The sequence below is a fragment of the Anser brachyrhynchus genome, assembly GCF_964034855.1.
Source record: "Anser brachyrhynchus genome assembly, chromosome: 17".
Classification (NCBI taxonomy): Eukaryota; Metazoa; Chordata; class Aves; order Anseriformes; family Anatidae; genus Anser; species Anser brachyrhynchus.
The window spans coordinates 342339-359593 of record NC_137710.1 but is presented as its reverse complement, the minus strand read 5'-3'; the positions used below and the strand labels follow the sequence as shown (position 1 = coordinate 359593).

At 44.7% G+C, this 17255-nt stretch overlaps 1 protein-coding gene across 5 annotated transcripts in view; it reads right to left on the bottom strand.

The window, feature by feature from the left end:
* The window catches only part of TTC28 (tetratricopeptide repeat domain 28), a 167615-nt gene that overhangs the window by 54865 nt on the left and 95495 nt on the right, over nt 1-17255 (bottom strand). For all 5 annotated transcript variants that reach the window (XM_080558985.1, XM_080558986.1, XM_080558988.1 and 2 more), the window contains 3 exons: nt 17108-17255; nt 13952-14224; nt 12993-13123 (listed from right to left, as the gene is read on the bottom strand). In XM_080558985.1, coding sequence (XP_080415111.1) covers nt 12993-13123; nt 13952-14224; nt 17108-17255 — 552 coding nt within the window. The remainder of the gene's footprint in view (nt 1-12992; nt 13124-13951; nt 14225-17107) is intronic.

Below are 17255 nucleotides of genomic sequence, written 5' to 3'. Positions count from 1 at the left end.
CTAGGCCACTTGGGACAAAATTAAATCCCAGCACAATGCAACCCTAAGCAGAGCTGACTCAGCGACCTCAATTAATTCTGGAAGACAGGCCACCGCCACCAGCAGCACTTCTGATGTAACTGGGAAAAGACTGGAAATGCCTTTCTGGAAACACACGAGTCAAACTGTTCCCTGCTGGTGCTGCTTAAAAAAGGGGGATGCTTACATATGCAAATTGCTAGACAAGCTGTGGCAAAGAGCCATCTAGACAGAGATTCAGATGATGTTAACATCTTACAGCTAGGGAAAAGAGGCATAAATGGAAAGCAGGAGATCTCAGACTTTCTGTGCACAAGACAAACGTGCCAGATACAGAGATTGCTCATACTGTACACGTGAATCTTTTCACGCACACAGATGCAGAAAGGCTACCTCTACCCTCCGATACGGCATTCCCACGCGTTACGTTCTGTAGCAGCCTGAGTTGCTAACTGAGCCGAGTGATCTGAAAGATGCACTTCTCGATCATCTTGGAACCTGCACGAACAGAGCCTACGGCACTTTCAGCTTCCCACGGGCTGGTTGCAGCATCTCTTCTCCAGCAAGATAAATATCAGTACTCTCTAAATACTCTCAGGGGCAATCACTGGAACAACTGCATAGTTTGACATTAAAGCAGCGTTTGGGAGCAATTTGGTGATTACATCTGCTGAGGATACCAATGACTCACTTCAGGGGGTTAGTAATACAACTCAGGAAGATAAATTCATCACTGCATACTTAATAAAATCCTCCACATAACAGCATCCACTGGGAACTCTATGTGGCTCACACATCGGGCCAACAGGGTAGAGATATTCCCATATGCACTGGCATAAGCATCAATATGTTGTGGTGGATACGAGGTTGGCACTGGTTGTGCAAGTGCAACAGACTTCAGCTGTGCTAGCACGAATTTCTGATTGGTAGCAGGATGATGCGAAACTACAGCTTCACACCAGCAGGGCTGTGCATCAGCAAACAAAGAAAATCAATGTTTTATATATCTGACAAAGACAAATTTTACAGTGGGGGTTGCTTACACCTTCAATTTTGCAATTTATCACTTTAATAGAAAGCAGATTCTTCTGCCGCTAAGCTGAGGTACAGAATGGAGTTCTGAAATGGGTTTCAAATTGCTCGCTTTTTCCTGGAGGCAGCAGACAGCTTAGGTTTTTCAGCTGAATAACGTGAAGAGTCTGATGTTAAGCAGATGTGCATCACAGAATGACAATTAATAGGGACCTGGTGACTGAGAGAGATGTCTTTCTTAGATATTTCACCCATGCCAGAGAATGGTCATTTCCCAATTATGTTACGTTAAAACAACTGTTTGACTGATTGCACAGCCTCCTTATATGAGAACATTGCATAATAATCCTAAAATGGGCAAGGTGAAAATGCTCTGCCTGGTATCCCACTACATGGAAACCCTAATCCCCAAATACGGACACCAATCAGGGCTGGTCAGAGACTGAGCTTTCACAGCTGAGGTGGGGAAATGCACAGTATGGACCAAGCACTTGTGATATACAGAAGCCTGACTGCAGCGCTCACCCTGCCCATGGCAGGGGCTTGGCACTAGGTGATCCCTGAGGTCCCTTCCAGCCCAGGCCATTCTGTGATTCTGTATTGAGCTCGTGCTCTTGTTAGAGTAGGGGTTCACAGGAGTTGAGTTTGGCTGTAGAGGTCAGCAGCAGATCACCTTGGGAACAGCCTGGTCTTTGTGCTATTCTAGGTCTTTAGAAAGAACATCACCCCTTTTTGAACTGTAGCCTTTCCAGCTGATGGGTTTAAACAATATTATGAGTTTACAAGCACAGGAATGTGAACATATACCCCGTGCTTGCAGCTGATACTGGCCTGCAGGGACACAAAGCCTTAACCGGTTTCTATTGTTCCAGTTTACACCCTTCCTGACAAGCCAGGCTTGGGTCCTGAGGCAGAGAGGTACTAAAACGTATGTTGTAAGAGACACTGGGACTGTGCCTAGTCAAGAGAAAGAAATGGATGTGAACTGACCTAATGTGGATACGAAGCCAACATCTGACAGAAACCTTTTCTCTGTCGGACGTACAAAGGTTGACTAATAGTAATATAACACTGTGTAAGCATTTAAGCTCTTTCTGCATGTAAGCATGCAAATTCTGTTTGTTTTATAGCTATGGACTGTGCCACTGCTGTGCACACAGGCAGGACAGTAGCCTAGCAGGGAATGAATACTTTCAGGAGCTACCAAAATGATCCAGTGCCTGTAAATTGCATTTTATCTCCGATTCTAGTAAGCCCCTTTATTATTTGATCAGAATCCACCAGTATTCCACAAGTAGCTCCGGAGATAAGTGATTGTGTACTAGTGCAAAATTCACACCCAAATACAGTAGGTGCCCCATCAACATTCAAAGTCACCCTTCCCTCCTCCCTCAAAAGTGAGGTTTGTGTGTCTGTACCACATCCAGCATTTTCTTTGTATGGCACGCTTTTGAAAACAAAGAGCAAGCAGCAGGTAATATTCTCCTCCTGTATATTATCTGTACACAGAAAGAAGGAATGGCTTTGCTTTCAGGTAATTATTGCCTGGAAAACAAAACAAAAACCCACACTGGAATCAATAACCCTGTCAAATCCAGTTTATTTATAGAAGGTTTCAGTCTTTTACACAGAAACTGCCATTTTCAATGAGTCTCTCTTTAAAAAACTGTATTTCATTCTTATAACTGCAGGTTTAGGCACTGCAGCAAACTGAACATCAATGAATGGAAGCAATGCTGCAGAAACCAGTTATTAATAGTATTGCACAGAAAAAGGAATACAGCCCTTTTCACTTCTTCCCACTACACCACAAGCAAAGGCTTAACACCTCCATCATTCTTGGATGAAATCACTCAGACACACAAGATGTGCAGCTGAGCTCCCTGGCACTGACCCTGGATGCTCCTCTTCCTGCACAGGATGCTCCAGGCCAACCTTGTCCTTCCCAAAGCGCCTCTGCACAGTCCTTCTGGAGCAGGGTCCGATCCTAATGTTACTCTTGCTCATAAAGCTGTACATCATTTTACTGGGAAACTTAATATGGGAAAAGCTTTGGCTGAGGTGGGCCTTCTGAAAAACCAAGAAGTGCTGATCCCCGAGTTGTGGATCTAGACCAGGTTTCCACATCATTTCTTGTACCATAATCAGGGTACAGGCCACAGTAGAGTACTAGGTTTTGCAGATACTGTGAAAAGTAATTAAAAACAGAAGGCTGCATTTCTTTCAGCTAAAATCCATGTAGTGTGAAGGTCAAGTAGGGACATTTAAAGGAGATCCTCAGGAAGTATTACATTTCCCTTTTGAGTCACAAGTCCAGACAAAACAAAGCATGTGGCTTTCAATGCACTCCCAAATTTCCTGCTCTGTTCGGATTTCCTTTCATTCTGCTTTCACAAGCAGCCTCACATTTGAACTGGACAACTCTGTATTGAATCCAGTCAACCTTCTGACCTCCTCTAAAGAGCTGCTAAAAACAAAGAGAAAGGCAATGAATTAATGCTTTCTTACACAAATCCAGCTATGGTCAAGTGGCCAGTGGTCAAGTATTATGGTGCTCACATCACTGAACTCACCCTCTCACCTAGGCAGGTTTTTCAGTCTGAGATTTGATGCAACACTAGTGCCCTGTAAGACCCAGAATCTTCAGATGAACTCATACAGAAAGCATTTTCCCAACAGCTAGTACTCAAGTCTTCTTTGTTGCAGCAAAGAATCTGGTTCTGATATGGAGTGAGAAAGCTTTCCTCCAAGGTATGCGAGAATTCACCCCGGGTTCCTAATAAAGCAAGACTACCAGCTGCAACAAGAGGCTGAAATCAATGAGGCAAAGGCAAGCACCGCACTTTTTAATGAGGGTTTCAAGTCTGGAACCTATACGTACATCACGGGTCAGATTTTGAGTCCCAGAGGTTAATCAGACGCCTCTCAAGGACCAGCTGTTTGAAGTGGAAGCATATATGGGAACTATATGGACTGGAAAGAGTACACCTGTAATTTTGTAAGCTCAACAACAGAGCCAAACATGTGGGCCAGGCAAAGACTGAACTTCAGTGAATTGAACAATGCTGCAAAAAGCTTTCAGGAAAATATATAATCATCCCGCAGACTGAGTCAAATCTCTCACAAGTTCTCATTAAGCTGAAATCACAACACCTGTGGAACTTGAGACTTCAAGGGCAGCAGGTGTAAAAATAAAACCTCTGTCCTGTTAGGAAATCCGGAGAACCAATCTGCCTCACTCCCAGCTAACTGTGTACTGGCTTCTTCACATTCTTTCCTCAGCAGCCTGCCCTACCTTCTGCTCAGCTGTGTCCTCCCGGCAAGTGGACAGTACGAAGGTTTCAGTTCAATAAATCACCCTAGTACAAAATCAGCAATGATTCTGGAAAACATGAACCAAAATCTGCAAACATCTCCTCAGAAAGTTGGGAAAGCATTAGTCCTGGTCTCTTGATGAAGCAAACTCTACGGTCCTACACAGTCCTGAAGATGACAACATGGCTTTTGATAAAAAGACATATATCTCATAACACACAAAAAAACTACAAACACCACCACTTAAGCCACAGTGAGTCTCTGTGCACTAATGATTGGGCATACATGCTGGGATGTACCCTGCAGAGCATCCTCCTTCTGTTCAGCCTTGTGGCTGATCCCTGGAAATCCTATTGTGGCCTTCCACCACCTCAGCTGCCAGTCAGGAAACCAGCCAGTTGCACAACTGGACCATACCCATTTCTGACTGCTCAGTACTGGGACACTGAGAGCTGAAGCTGCACACTGGGCAGTGAGTGGCTCTTGCCAACCTGACACCTGCTCAGGCAGTTGTTTTTTTTCCCAGTAGTAATGAAAATGCATATTTAAACTGGCTTGAGATCAGCAAGAATGCCCTGTGACGCTAGACTTCATCACGGATTCAGATCAGACAACAACTTTCAAAGAAAACACAACCCTTTCCTTTTGCAAATATCCCACCTGTGAACTGAAAAGACTTGATCTTTTTACCAGTTTCTGGCTTCTGTGTGTAATTTTCCACTGAGTTCCTAGAAACCGATGCTGGTCTCTCACTTCTTCAAAGAGCAGGGATTGGGAGCAGTCTTTCGCTTGAGCAAGTAGCAGCCTGATCAACCACTCTGTTATTTGTAAGCCCTGTGTAAAATGTCATGGGATTTTGAAAGCTGTTTCTCACACAGAGATTGAACCAAAGAACAGCTTGTTTCAATTTCTTGAAAGCACCTTCAGGACTCAAAAGATCCTTTAAAAGACTTTCCCAGAGAAAGACGGAAGGCATAGTGGAGAAAAGAGTGAAGAGGTAATCCCATGCACTAAAACTGTTTACCTTACACTTCTATTAGCAGTGCCTGCATTAACCGCTAATATAGATCATCAATTAGCAAAGCCCTTCTCAGTCTGTTCCTTACTTCTGGAACTCCAGTCAGATGTGATGAAGCTATAAGGAAAAATGTATATTCTCCTCTTAGCCTTTCCTGAACACATGCACCCTTAGCAGCCACGGACGTCTTCTGGGGCCTGGCCCATACCAGGATGCCAGCTGCGCCTGCCCTGAAGGGAAAAGACAGACCCCCGCATGCTCCCAAAACGCAACGCATGACCTCTTCTTCCTCAGAGGCCAGGTAGCTGCAACGGGACCTCGAGGACATTGTTGGAAAAGTGACTCTGTGAAGTGACTCGGCATGCTCGAGGTAGACCTGCGGTGACAGACTTGGGCAACAACAGAGCAACAGGAAGAGGCTCCTACTGACTCCACAAGGACGGGGCACTGACTCCACGTGCTGGCTGCTCACACCCCTGCTGGAGATGTAAGGCGGCGGCACTACAGTGAGGAAAAGCTGCGCTCACTGTTGGGCACGAGCTCTGCTCCAGCTTCGCCTCAGTGCCAGGCTGCAGCAGTACAAACCCGGTGATGTCTACACCTGTAGAAGGACTCCAGACTCCTGACAAGGTAACCAGGAGGAGAACCTGGCCCCACGACTAACCAGCTGCACGTGTTCCAGTGAGCTCACTCCACACTGACAAGCCCTGTGATGGCTCCTCCAGAGAAGAATGGTTGCACAGACCCACGCTTCCAGCCAAATCTACAGCACAACTGCAAGCACAGGGACCCTCGCAACTGAAGCACAAACAGTTGTAATTTCATCTCTGCCATGGCTGGATGCCATGGCTGCCATCTCTGTGGCTGCCAGCACAGTCCAAACACAGAAACCATCCTGGGCCAGGAAAGGGTGCAGACAGTGTGCCAGGGAGACATCCCCCGTTTCAGGCAAGCTCTCACACCGTTCAGTCAGAAGGGAGTTCAGCTGGGGCAGACACACGTGTTCACACATGGGGCAGAGCCCATACACCCTGACATGTTTGCTTGGAACTGTTCAGCTCACAGCAGCAAAGGTGACTGATTTATGGCACAAGCAGAATCCCAGCCTTTGCATGACAATCGCAGAGCACTGAAGGCGAGGATGAAGACAGTCTCTCCTAAGGACAGCTGTGCCACTTCTAACTCAGATTGTACTCTTACCTGACTCAGCAAAATATATATTTCTAAAATGATGGGCAAGGAACATGAAAAAAAAAATTCTTTTATCCTGTACCATAATACACACACACCCCAGTTGTTCAAACGAAAGATTAAATACAGCTTTGCTATTTAGTAAGGGTGCGGCTTGTATAGACAAAGCACAACAGGAAGGACACCTGGAAAACATTTTGCTCTCTTCAGGAAGAGACAGAAAAGCCTGGCTTTACAGACTTTATAGATTTCAGTAGAAAGAAGTGATCTATCTTTCCTACTCCATCTCCAATAAGAAAGTGAAATTTGATCTTTGACTTGCACGGTCTGACAGTAAGTAGCTGTAGTTTACAAAATGTAGGAAGCTTTATGCTGAGTTACACTGCTGGCTCAGACATGCTTTAAAGGGGACTGGAAAAAGCTACTAGAATTTCAAACCTAAATAACCACCAGCAGCTGAGCTGCACACAAAGGATGTTCAGACAGTTGCAAAATCTGCAAATTCCCAACCGAATACAGACACAGATTATGTCTGTAACAGCCGTCATATTTCACTAACACTCCTCCCCCAGAGGCTTAACACATCCCTGTCACACACATCAGCCTGTTATTCCTGACAACCTTCCATCATAACAATCCTCTGATGCCAGGAAAGGCCTCTAGTCGCAGTAAGATCCATGGCAATGCTCTCACTGCAGTAGAAAGTGTAGCATCTAACCGGCTTCTTGAGTCTCCTGGACTTTTTAAATCTCCTTTGAGCAACTGGCTATGCTGTGTTTAATGCACCCCAAATGCAGTTTGCCCTCTTAGATGCCAGGGCACACTGCAGCTCATGTTGAGCCTGCTCTCAACCAGAACCCCCAGATCCCTTCTTGCAGAGCTGCTCTCCAGCCACTCGTTTCCCAGCCTGTGCCTGTGTCCAGCAGTGTTCCCTCCCAGTTGTAGCACCCAGCAGTTACCTTTGTTGAATTTCATGCCATTGCTGATTGTCCAATGCTCCAACAGAGCAGAATGCATCTGAATTTCCACAGCAGTTCCCTGGGAAGTCTTCTTAAAATCTTATATGGATTTTAAGTCAGTATAACTTGCAAATCAAAGGAGGCAGCTTTGGCTCCTAGCACAGCACCAGTTCTAAAAAAATGTCTTGTGACAGCTAAAGCAACTCATTGAGTCTGGTTACTGAGCATACACACCTGCTGCAGATGATTGTCAGAGCCACATGTTAATGAATACACCAAGTGCAGCAGCCATAGAAGCAAATGGCTACTAAAAGGAGGACGCTGAACCCCAGCCAGTTCTGCACCTACTCCTTCCAGAAATAGCTGCTTCTAGAGGGGAGGTGGGGGGAACCCTTCAAAACCTGGCCGACAATGAGAACTGCACACTGTTGGGCATCCTGAGTCCGTGCAGGGACAAGCTGGCACAGGCAGAGTCCGTACATCTGTCCTCTGCTCTCCCTCTGGGCCCCCCGCCCTTCCCGCAGTCGTGCTCGCTGAGAAAAGGGGCAGTGGAAAAAGGGCTTGAGTCACCTAACTTCAGCATCACGAACAGTCCTTTTCCTAACCCAGCTCCTTCCTTCACCCACACCTAGGGAAGAGGGATGCTGCGTCTTTAATGAAAGGCCCTGTTCAACGCTGCACACGCGGCCAGCACACGCACAGAAGCTGCCAGCACCCAGTGGCTTGCTGGCAACATCGTCCTTCCCAAAAGCTCAGTGTTGGCAATGCACTTTCACACAGGCACTAATTTTATTATGGTTGCTTTATGATTTTGCCTCATTGCCCTGCTATTTTTAAATGCAGGGCTGTAATAGAAGGCGTCTGACTGCCCGAAAGAGGGGAGCTATTACGCTGTGGAGTCTCTGTGGTGTTGGTGGCCTTTGTAAGGCAGAATTGGTGAGCCTGAGAAGGGGCTCCACTGCTCAGTAACAGGCACCTTGCTCCACAGCTTTCCTTTCCCTTTCAATGTCTGCTTATCAGTCCTCACAGCTTCAAAACACTCCCTCAAGTAGTTGTTTTCCAAATTAAATGATTGTAAATGAACACAGGTGAAAAACAGTTATTAGTAAGAGCCACTCCAACCCATCCTGAGATAGCCCACAGTCAGCTCCAACTCAGCTGCACAGAAGCAAGGAATGGCCTTACTGAATTTTGTAGCGCAAGACAAGTCTGCACACCCGAGAAGTAGCTAGAGATGAATAGAAAAAGGGACAAGGAACAGTAGCTGTCACAGGCATCAAAAGCTGTCACATTCACTTTTTCATTCCAATTTTTCCTCTAACCCTGGCATAGCTCATCAGTTGCACTATCGTTGTTCAGATCACAGCTCATGGTGCGGCATCAACACAATTATATGGGTTACACAAGATCAGGTTGCCCAGTGTTTAAAACAAAGTATTTACTTCAAAAATATAGTACAGGCATAACAATCTACACCTCTGTTATTAAAAATGACTAGATTAGTACCACAAGATAACTAACATGTATTGACTACCTTATAAACCTCAACAGAGGTGAGACACCACAAACTGCTTTTACCATGACGTAGCAAAGCCAACTCCTGCTTTCTTTCTGCCGTGGCAGTGAAGCAGACATACCCACACAAGCCTAAATATTGCATAAAAGCCAACAGCTGCATGGTCAGACCGAGTATTTAGTCATCACACCTTGAAGCCTACCATTAAGGAGACAGGCCGTTGAATCTGAAAGAGGAAGTTGTATTCTGCTATTTATGACCTGAAGGGCATGGCTTCTCTGGCATCTTTAGGTTCTTAAAGTAAGAAGAACTTGTAGCAATACTGCTGGTATGTAATAATGTTTTGCACTGATCAGGTAGCAGGCAGTCGAAGAGATTAAATTCACCACCTATTTTTCCTGGGAGGTGATCATAGGAAATGCATTTTAAGTTCAGTGTCAAGTTGAACTCTGAGTTAGACTAAATACTAATTCATTTCTTTAAGTGAAACCTTGCTTTGTAACCATGCTCCGTCGTACCCATACGTAAAAAAACATTTTATATGAAGACACAGGAATTTACTACCATTTATCTACTGTTTTTTAAATAATTACTGTATCTGATCTTCTTCCCCCACAAAGCATCAGTTCAATTTACTGGTCGCTTTGGGTGGAGATACCTTCACTTATTAGTACTTTGCCATGTTGTCACAGGTGAACCCTGTCCCGTATATTTAACCTTGAGTGATTTTTGTCTTGGTATCTGCGGGGCAGAGGTGACCTCCCTGCAACTTCCAACTTGTAGTTGCTTAGACTGCAACATTTTACAGTGATGCTCTATCAAGTCCACTGCTTTGTTTTATACAGGTATACCCTAACAGAAAACTAGTTCTAATGTCTCCAAGTAGTAGTACGGTCAAACTTCATGCCTTTTACCTAGGGACCGTAAAGGAACAGTCTGGCGATACCCATGCTGCTAAGTGGCATGGCTGAAGCGCGGATAGATCCATGCACAGCAGCTTTACTTCAGCCGCTACAGGAAACATCATCGCAAGAGCAGCAGCACAGACCTCATTGGGATTCTCAACTTGAGTACAATCCCAGAGACTGTAGCAGGCCAAGACAGCCCACGCTGAAATCTGCTCTGCTTCACCTTCACAGACAAATGTCAGACTACCAAGCTGCGCTACAATTTCCTCCTTAACTGCACTTAAATAATCTCAGGAGTTCAACTCCTGCACTCATCTCTGTCAGAGAGGATGTCCTTCTACATGGTGCTGCTTACCTTTCTTTCCTTTTCTTGCACCTCCTGCTGTCATCCTTTTTAGAATGGTATCCCACTGACTACAATGAGCATCTGCAAAGCTCCACAGTAACCCAAAGAACACATGGAAAGGTCCCTTGAGTTCTAGCTTCCTGAATCAACTACACTCTTATGTCTGCTTTTCTCTCTCTCTCTCAAAAAAAAAAAATCTTGCAGAATTGGCTTATCTGAGTTTCTTGACCTGCCACTGCAGCTGGTCAAAAATCCATGACTTAATAGTGATGGAAAGCATTGAAATGACACTCTGAAGACGACTACTTCACAATGCCCATTACAGTGTCTTATTAAGAACTAGTCTTCCCATCTGCATAGAAGAAAAACTCATGTATATTCAATACCTCAAGGTCTCTCAAAGATTCTAGAGGTATGCCAAGTCCCAGCTATTTTTGCTCCATTCTTTCTATGTGCACAAGTATCAGAAACCAGACTGAACTTTTCCTCCACACTGTGACTCCGAAGAGAGGACGACCTATCTGCACACATGGATTTTGAATGGTATGATACGGTGCTTGTTAAAGGAGCTGCACATCCTCCCTGTGCCAGGTAGAAAAAATTTAAAACTCTGGAGCACCTGAGCAGCTTGGATGATTTCCCACCCAGCTGGCAAAGTTGCTCTTCTAAAGGTTTGTGTGGAGGAGGAGACACCTGAATATTACAGCCAGACCCTCTGCAAATTATTCCTGAGCTCATGGGCTACTCGACCCAGAAAAAGTCCTGGGTACATATATTTGCTTTGGCAGGCTCAGAACACAATGCTCCGAGGACTGCAGCCTCACATACAAAGGAGCACTTATTTATTATTATTATTATTTATTTATTTATTAACCTTTTAAGCCAATCCTCTGGATAGCTGGAGGTAAAACAATTACCTCATTACAGTCGCACACCAAATTCCCTTCTGGTGGGATTCACATCAGCACCACTGCAACTTTATAATATTTGCATTATAAAAATGCCTGCAGAGGAGGCCAAGAAAAACAGCTTTTTGTTCAGAGGAAGCTCTGTGGTCAAGATGATGTCATAAGAAAGCGCCAAATTAATTTCCTGTGGTTACATCCTACAGGAAATCCAAGAAGCTCAGCTTTCTTTCTAAACCAAGCAGTCATTTGTTGTCAATAACTGTTAATTATGTGCCCAGATGTGTCATAAACTAAGAACTATCACTATTAGACTTCATTCTCTGGATTCTTTCCAGATCGACCATTGGGATCTGTTTAGATCAGCAGCCTGAAGTCAGTGGAATAGATCAGCACTTGCTTCCCTGGGCCAGTTCAGGGGCTCTGGTGCACGCAGACTGCTGTGTTCTTGCCAAGCACCGGCACAGCGAGCTTCCTGTTATTTCCTTCTGCAGCGCCTTCCACACAACTGGGAGAGGGCATTTGCTGCTTAGAGAAAGAGTAGGAACAGCTATGCAGATTAGACTCTTAGCAAGAACAGGGACTCCCAATCAAGAAAACTACAAAAAACAATGGTAACAGCTTCTCTGCTTTGCATGAACAGAAACAGGGAAATCGGGAGTGATTCATGAGGTTTTCCAGCCGGTAAAATAATCATGAAAATGTTGAGCAGATGCCTCCCCCAGTCACAGTCCTTCCACAACCTACCAACTGATGCATCATATCAAGGCTTCCTTGATATTTAAATCATAAAAAAAACACTTCAGCAAAGCACTTTAATATTTTAAATTGCTCTTTTCAACAGTCACCAGTGGGAAAATGGTTCCCCCAGTTTTTGTATCGCCCCCAAACTGCTCGCATTTACATTAATTCACACCTGCCCTGCTGCCCCAGCCACTCCCGTCATCCGCCCTACAGTCCACAAGTCCTCTACTTTCCTATTCACAGTACAGAGGAATAGACTGGAGGAGGAAAATAATCCTTTTGTTTCTGTAATCTGCACTAAAGTTATGACTCTGTCCTCATAGTGAACTTTCAGTAAAAATCTCTCGAGACAAACTCTTCAGCCCACGAATCACGCTTCCCTGGACTGGCAGGGGGCCCGGCACACTTGGAGAGCTGAAGGGTATACGGTTAAGACAAATCAGATCCAGTCCAAACAACCCCTACACTTTACACAACACTGTATTTTAAGGCTTGCATGGATTATTTTTCAGTACTTTTTAAACAAAGTATATTTCACGGAGACTGTGAGTGTTTGGGGCAGAGACCTATCCCATTACTTGTCTGGAAAACGCACAACACGGGATGCACCCTTGTGGAGTTCAGAATGGTAGCACATACACCAGGGAAAACGAGAGCTAGTGACAGCCAGGACTCCACTGCAGAGATGTTGTATCAATGCCTAACTCTGCAACAGCCTCTGCCTGGAGCTTACGCATAGTGAGCAAAATAGACAGGCAGGTAGACAGAGGCAGAATGACTTGCTCAAAGTCACGTGGAGAATAGAGACAGAGGCAGGCAAAAGTCCAAAACAAGCATCCTGTCACCTGCACGTACATACTGTATCTACTGGAACATACAATTTCCATTAAAAAATGCAAATGTAAGGCTGGAAAGACAAATCACAGAGCTTCCAAGTTCTCAGAATAACACATCAGACAAACAAGGCTTCTTGACGTGATTGTGTCCTTTTAGAAAACCATGCATGATTCCCAGTTCAGTCTATTTAATAAGCTTCCTACCTCTCTGTCCTTGAGTTTCATGGCGAGCACCAGCTGATGTCTGTGGTTAGTAAGGGCCTCCCGGTAATTTCCTTTGGAGAAGAATGCAGAGCCCAGATTTCCATGAGCTCGGCATTCTCCCGTCTGGTCACCTGAGTCACATGCAAACAAAAAAAAAGATTAGGTAACAAAAGGGTGGCTGGAAACATCCAGCAGAAAGACTAAAACACTGTACAAGTGATGTTCCAGCGTAAGAACCAAGATCAGAACAAACTCATCCTCATATTTAATACACAGCCAAATCTCCCTGGCCTTCAGAAACTTATACAATATTCCTCAACCTATTTTTAGAATTGTGTTAGTTTCTTCTTTGGCCTGACACCTGGCAACCTCCCATTCTTCCATGTTTATTCTTTGTTTGACATTAGCAATTTCTTTGTGAAAACAACTGAATGGTCCAGGGCTTAACACAAGAGCATGCCAGCTTTCCCCAGAAAGCAATTCTGCAGCCCAGCTCAGACACAAAGTACATCTACTACTGTCTTCTGTTCTTGTTCCCTAGCAACTGTCTCAGAAGCTCAGACTGACTACCTTTTTCTAAGTAATTATTGAAAAAAAAAGGGCTAAACAAAACAAAAATCCCACATACAAACAGACTGCTTCATTTAACACACATTTAAGGTTTTGAGCCTATCTCCACAGGAAGTAAGACTAGTCCCCATATACAAGACACCTGAGAATTAGAGGACCCTGTAAAACCTTAGCATATCCATTGATTGCTTGTCCCCTCACACATATAGGTAAACAGGGCTGCACAAGCCCGTAGTTCACACATTTAAGAAATTTTACATTTGATTTGGTAGCTTGTAAAATACCACAAAAATCTGAGCATCATAGAGAGATGCTGACCATTAGCACGACTATTAATTTGTTCCATTTACACCAAACTAGCACTCAAACGAGTGAAATGAGAATTCTACCTAAAGTCTTGGCTACATCCAAGTCCTGCTGCATGTATCCGGTGCTTTTCTCTGTATTCCCTAGGGACCAGTAGGCACTGCTCAGCGCAGAGAACACTGATCCCCGCAGCTTTAGGCTGCAAGTGCCAATCTTCAGGGCAGCTTCTAGGACAACCACAGAGGCCCCATGATGGCCTGCTGTGAGAAGTTCCTGGCCGATCACAGACACCACAACAAAGGGGCTCTTGTCCAGCTTCATCTTCTGCAATTGTTGATAGGTTGGCTCCAGAGACTCTAAAATACATAAAGGAAAGCAGAGTTACTCAACAAACTAAGTTATTTTCATCTACAAACCAGCCTAACACCTCATCTCCATTTTTGGTAACCAAATGACACATGAGTTAAGGGCCAGTCTACCCAAATCAAACCAAGATTTATTACAGGAATTCAGGGCTCAAACACATAGTTTAATATTTAGTACAAGCACATTGAGACAGGTCAGGTCAACAAGCAAGTTGATGCTTTCATTGCAGAAAGCACTTCTGGGAGACAGCACAAGAATGCAAACCAGTCTTATACTAAGGTCTGAAGACTGGTTTAATGGCAAGTAGAATACAGAAAACACCTGTAGAGTTTCATAGGAGATTGGAAATGGGCCACCAGCAGTGTATTTGAGCACTGTAGGTTCTGCTCCTTTAGCACAAACTTCAGCTGAATGTTTGAAAAAGCTGTGCCTCTCCACATACTGTGCACATGACGTGCGCCAAGAGAAGTGACAAAAATAGCAGAAAGAAGCTGCTCAACCTACACAGCCTTACCTGCTCTCATAAGCAGCCAGGATCTGAAGGTACACCTGCAGAAAAACAGCACTGGACTTGACAGACTAGTGATAATGTGTCTAATTGATTTTATCATGCTGTTGATAAAGCATCTTGGCTGCACGTCTCAGTAAAGACATCAATATAACAGGACTCCAGAGTTTGCTGCGCTCCACCTGACCACGCTGAGTTAATTTTCCATATTTATGACCAAGCAGGATTTCTGGATTAGATGCTCTCACCTGAATCAACATTATCACAGCAACCTCAGAATGCCATGTGCTCCTAGTTTTCATCATCTCTGCCCCTCTACAATCACAGCGTATATAAATAACTACAAAAGAGGATTTCCTACCCTTCCCTGAAGACGCAAACAGTGTGAGTGTGATGCCATTTACCAACATACAGTTAGATTGATCCTGGGATTAAATGCAGATGTAAGAGAATAGAAATAATTGCTGTAACACGCCACCAGGAAACAAAACCGATTATTGCTGATAGAGCACAGTTAACAGGCATAGCACTACAAGAGCAGGTACAAATTCAGTTCCTGTCTTACAGAGCTTACAATCCTAGCCAGGTAATGCATGCAAACATAGGGAGAGAGAGGAAAGCACAAGGCAAGGGCTCCTGGTAATCCTACAGTCAAATAGAAAAGGTGAACTAGCGTGGTAATGGAAGGGCCAATACAGAGGTCATTGCTTCTCTCGCACAACAGCAAACAGCGAGGGAAGAGACATCGCCACAGCCAGGTGAACGATGCAGCATTAGGGGTTCATTTACTGTAGAAGCAAGTTTCAGCTTCATCTCTATATTTTGCAAACCTACACTCCCTGAATCCCTCAGAGTCTGCTTTTAATAACCTTTTGCACATCACTAACACAGACCCTTTTGCCTTTCCAGTTGCTCATCTTCTTTCTCTGAATGCAAGTATTCGGGAAGCGACCACTCAAACCAGTCTACCCATAGCTTGAAATTATCAATTATCCTGGTGGAATCAAATTACACAGGACTGGTTTTACACCATAATACCCAAACAGCTCTTCTATGTCTCTCATAGGCAGCAAACTCTTGTAAAGGGGGGCAGAACGATAATGTAACAACTACTGAAGTGTTCATAGAGTGCCTAGCTCAGTGGGACTAAGCTCCCGAATATTCATTGCAGTAGTACAGCATAGACGCACACTCAAATTAAAACTAGTACTTTATAAGCAAAGCTAACCTAAAATTTGCCAACCACTCAGTGAGAGGATAACAACTGGAAAGCAGCAACACTGGGAAGCACAGTAGGGAGCAGCAGTACAAACAGACGGCCGCAGTATGTCAGGACAGTGAGATCATCCAGCCAGACTGGGGGCTGCTTACAGAGTAATACCAGAACACCTGCATTCTAAGCAGCAGCCACAGTACATTTGGGTACCAAATGAAAGTAGCTTCCCGCATTAACTGCTATATAGGACAGAAACTTCTAGATGAATCCATTTTAAAGGATGGAGGGGAAAAAAAAAAAAAAACTAATGGAAATATTTTTTCATTTCAGTGCTTCTTGACCCCTAAGCCCTGGGGCCTCCAGCAGCATCTGCTAATGATGAGAATTATCATGCGTCGTTGCCATTGCACCCCCCCCCCCCCCCCCCCCCGAAATACCATTAGGACACAGCAACAAAGAGCTTGCAAGAGAAACAGAGCAACAGAGCAAAGAGGATACTGCTACCTTCCTCTAGACAAGAAAATCTTTGTCCCTGGAAACGGGGACCATTATGAAAGAGGCAAAACAGCTACAGCTAATACTACCTCAACGTCCACGTTATGTCAACATTCTTCCCAAATATAAATGAAATAGCAGAGCAGACTTTTGTCTTCCGGACCATTGTTTTGAGATACATTAATACTGTGGAAAATCTGCCAGAGTACTCTTCTGCACAAACTCTGGCCCTGACCATTTAGGACTCCCTGTGCCCAGCGGCCAAGCACTAGAGCACTGCGGGAAATTGTTCCAAGTAATAACAAAGCCAGGGCCACAGCAGTGCACATCTCCATCTGCACCAGTACTGGACGAAAGACAAAGCAGCAAGGATGTCATTGGAACTGTTACACAATACCAGTTTGATTCATCTCCCCAGTGCCTCTTGAGTGGGGTGTCACCATCTTGCTGTCCCACTGAATCACAATACTATTTTTTTTCTTCCTCCGCCTACTTTGAGCTCTACTTCTCAGCAGAAAAGTCAAATCCTGAAATCATTCTCTTCAGGCCTCCAGATTTCTCCCCCTCAGACGCTGGCAGAGTTACCATAGACTGAAACTACTGCCTCTAAGTACCACAGCAGCAGATCACCTGAGAAAATTTCCTGGTGCTTACCTCGCATGGGAGATTTCATGGCAGCCTCGACCATGCCAACCAGAAGCTGAAGACTCTTGGGATCCTGAGCCAGACCCGATGCAAATGCTGCCAGTGCATCTGCATGACGTCCGAGATACTGAAGGGCTACGCCCTGTCGGAAGTATGC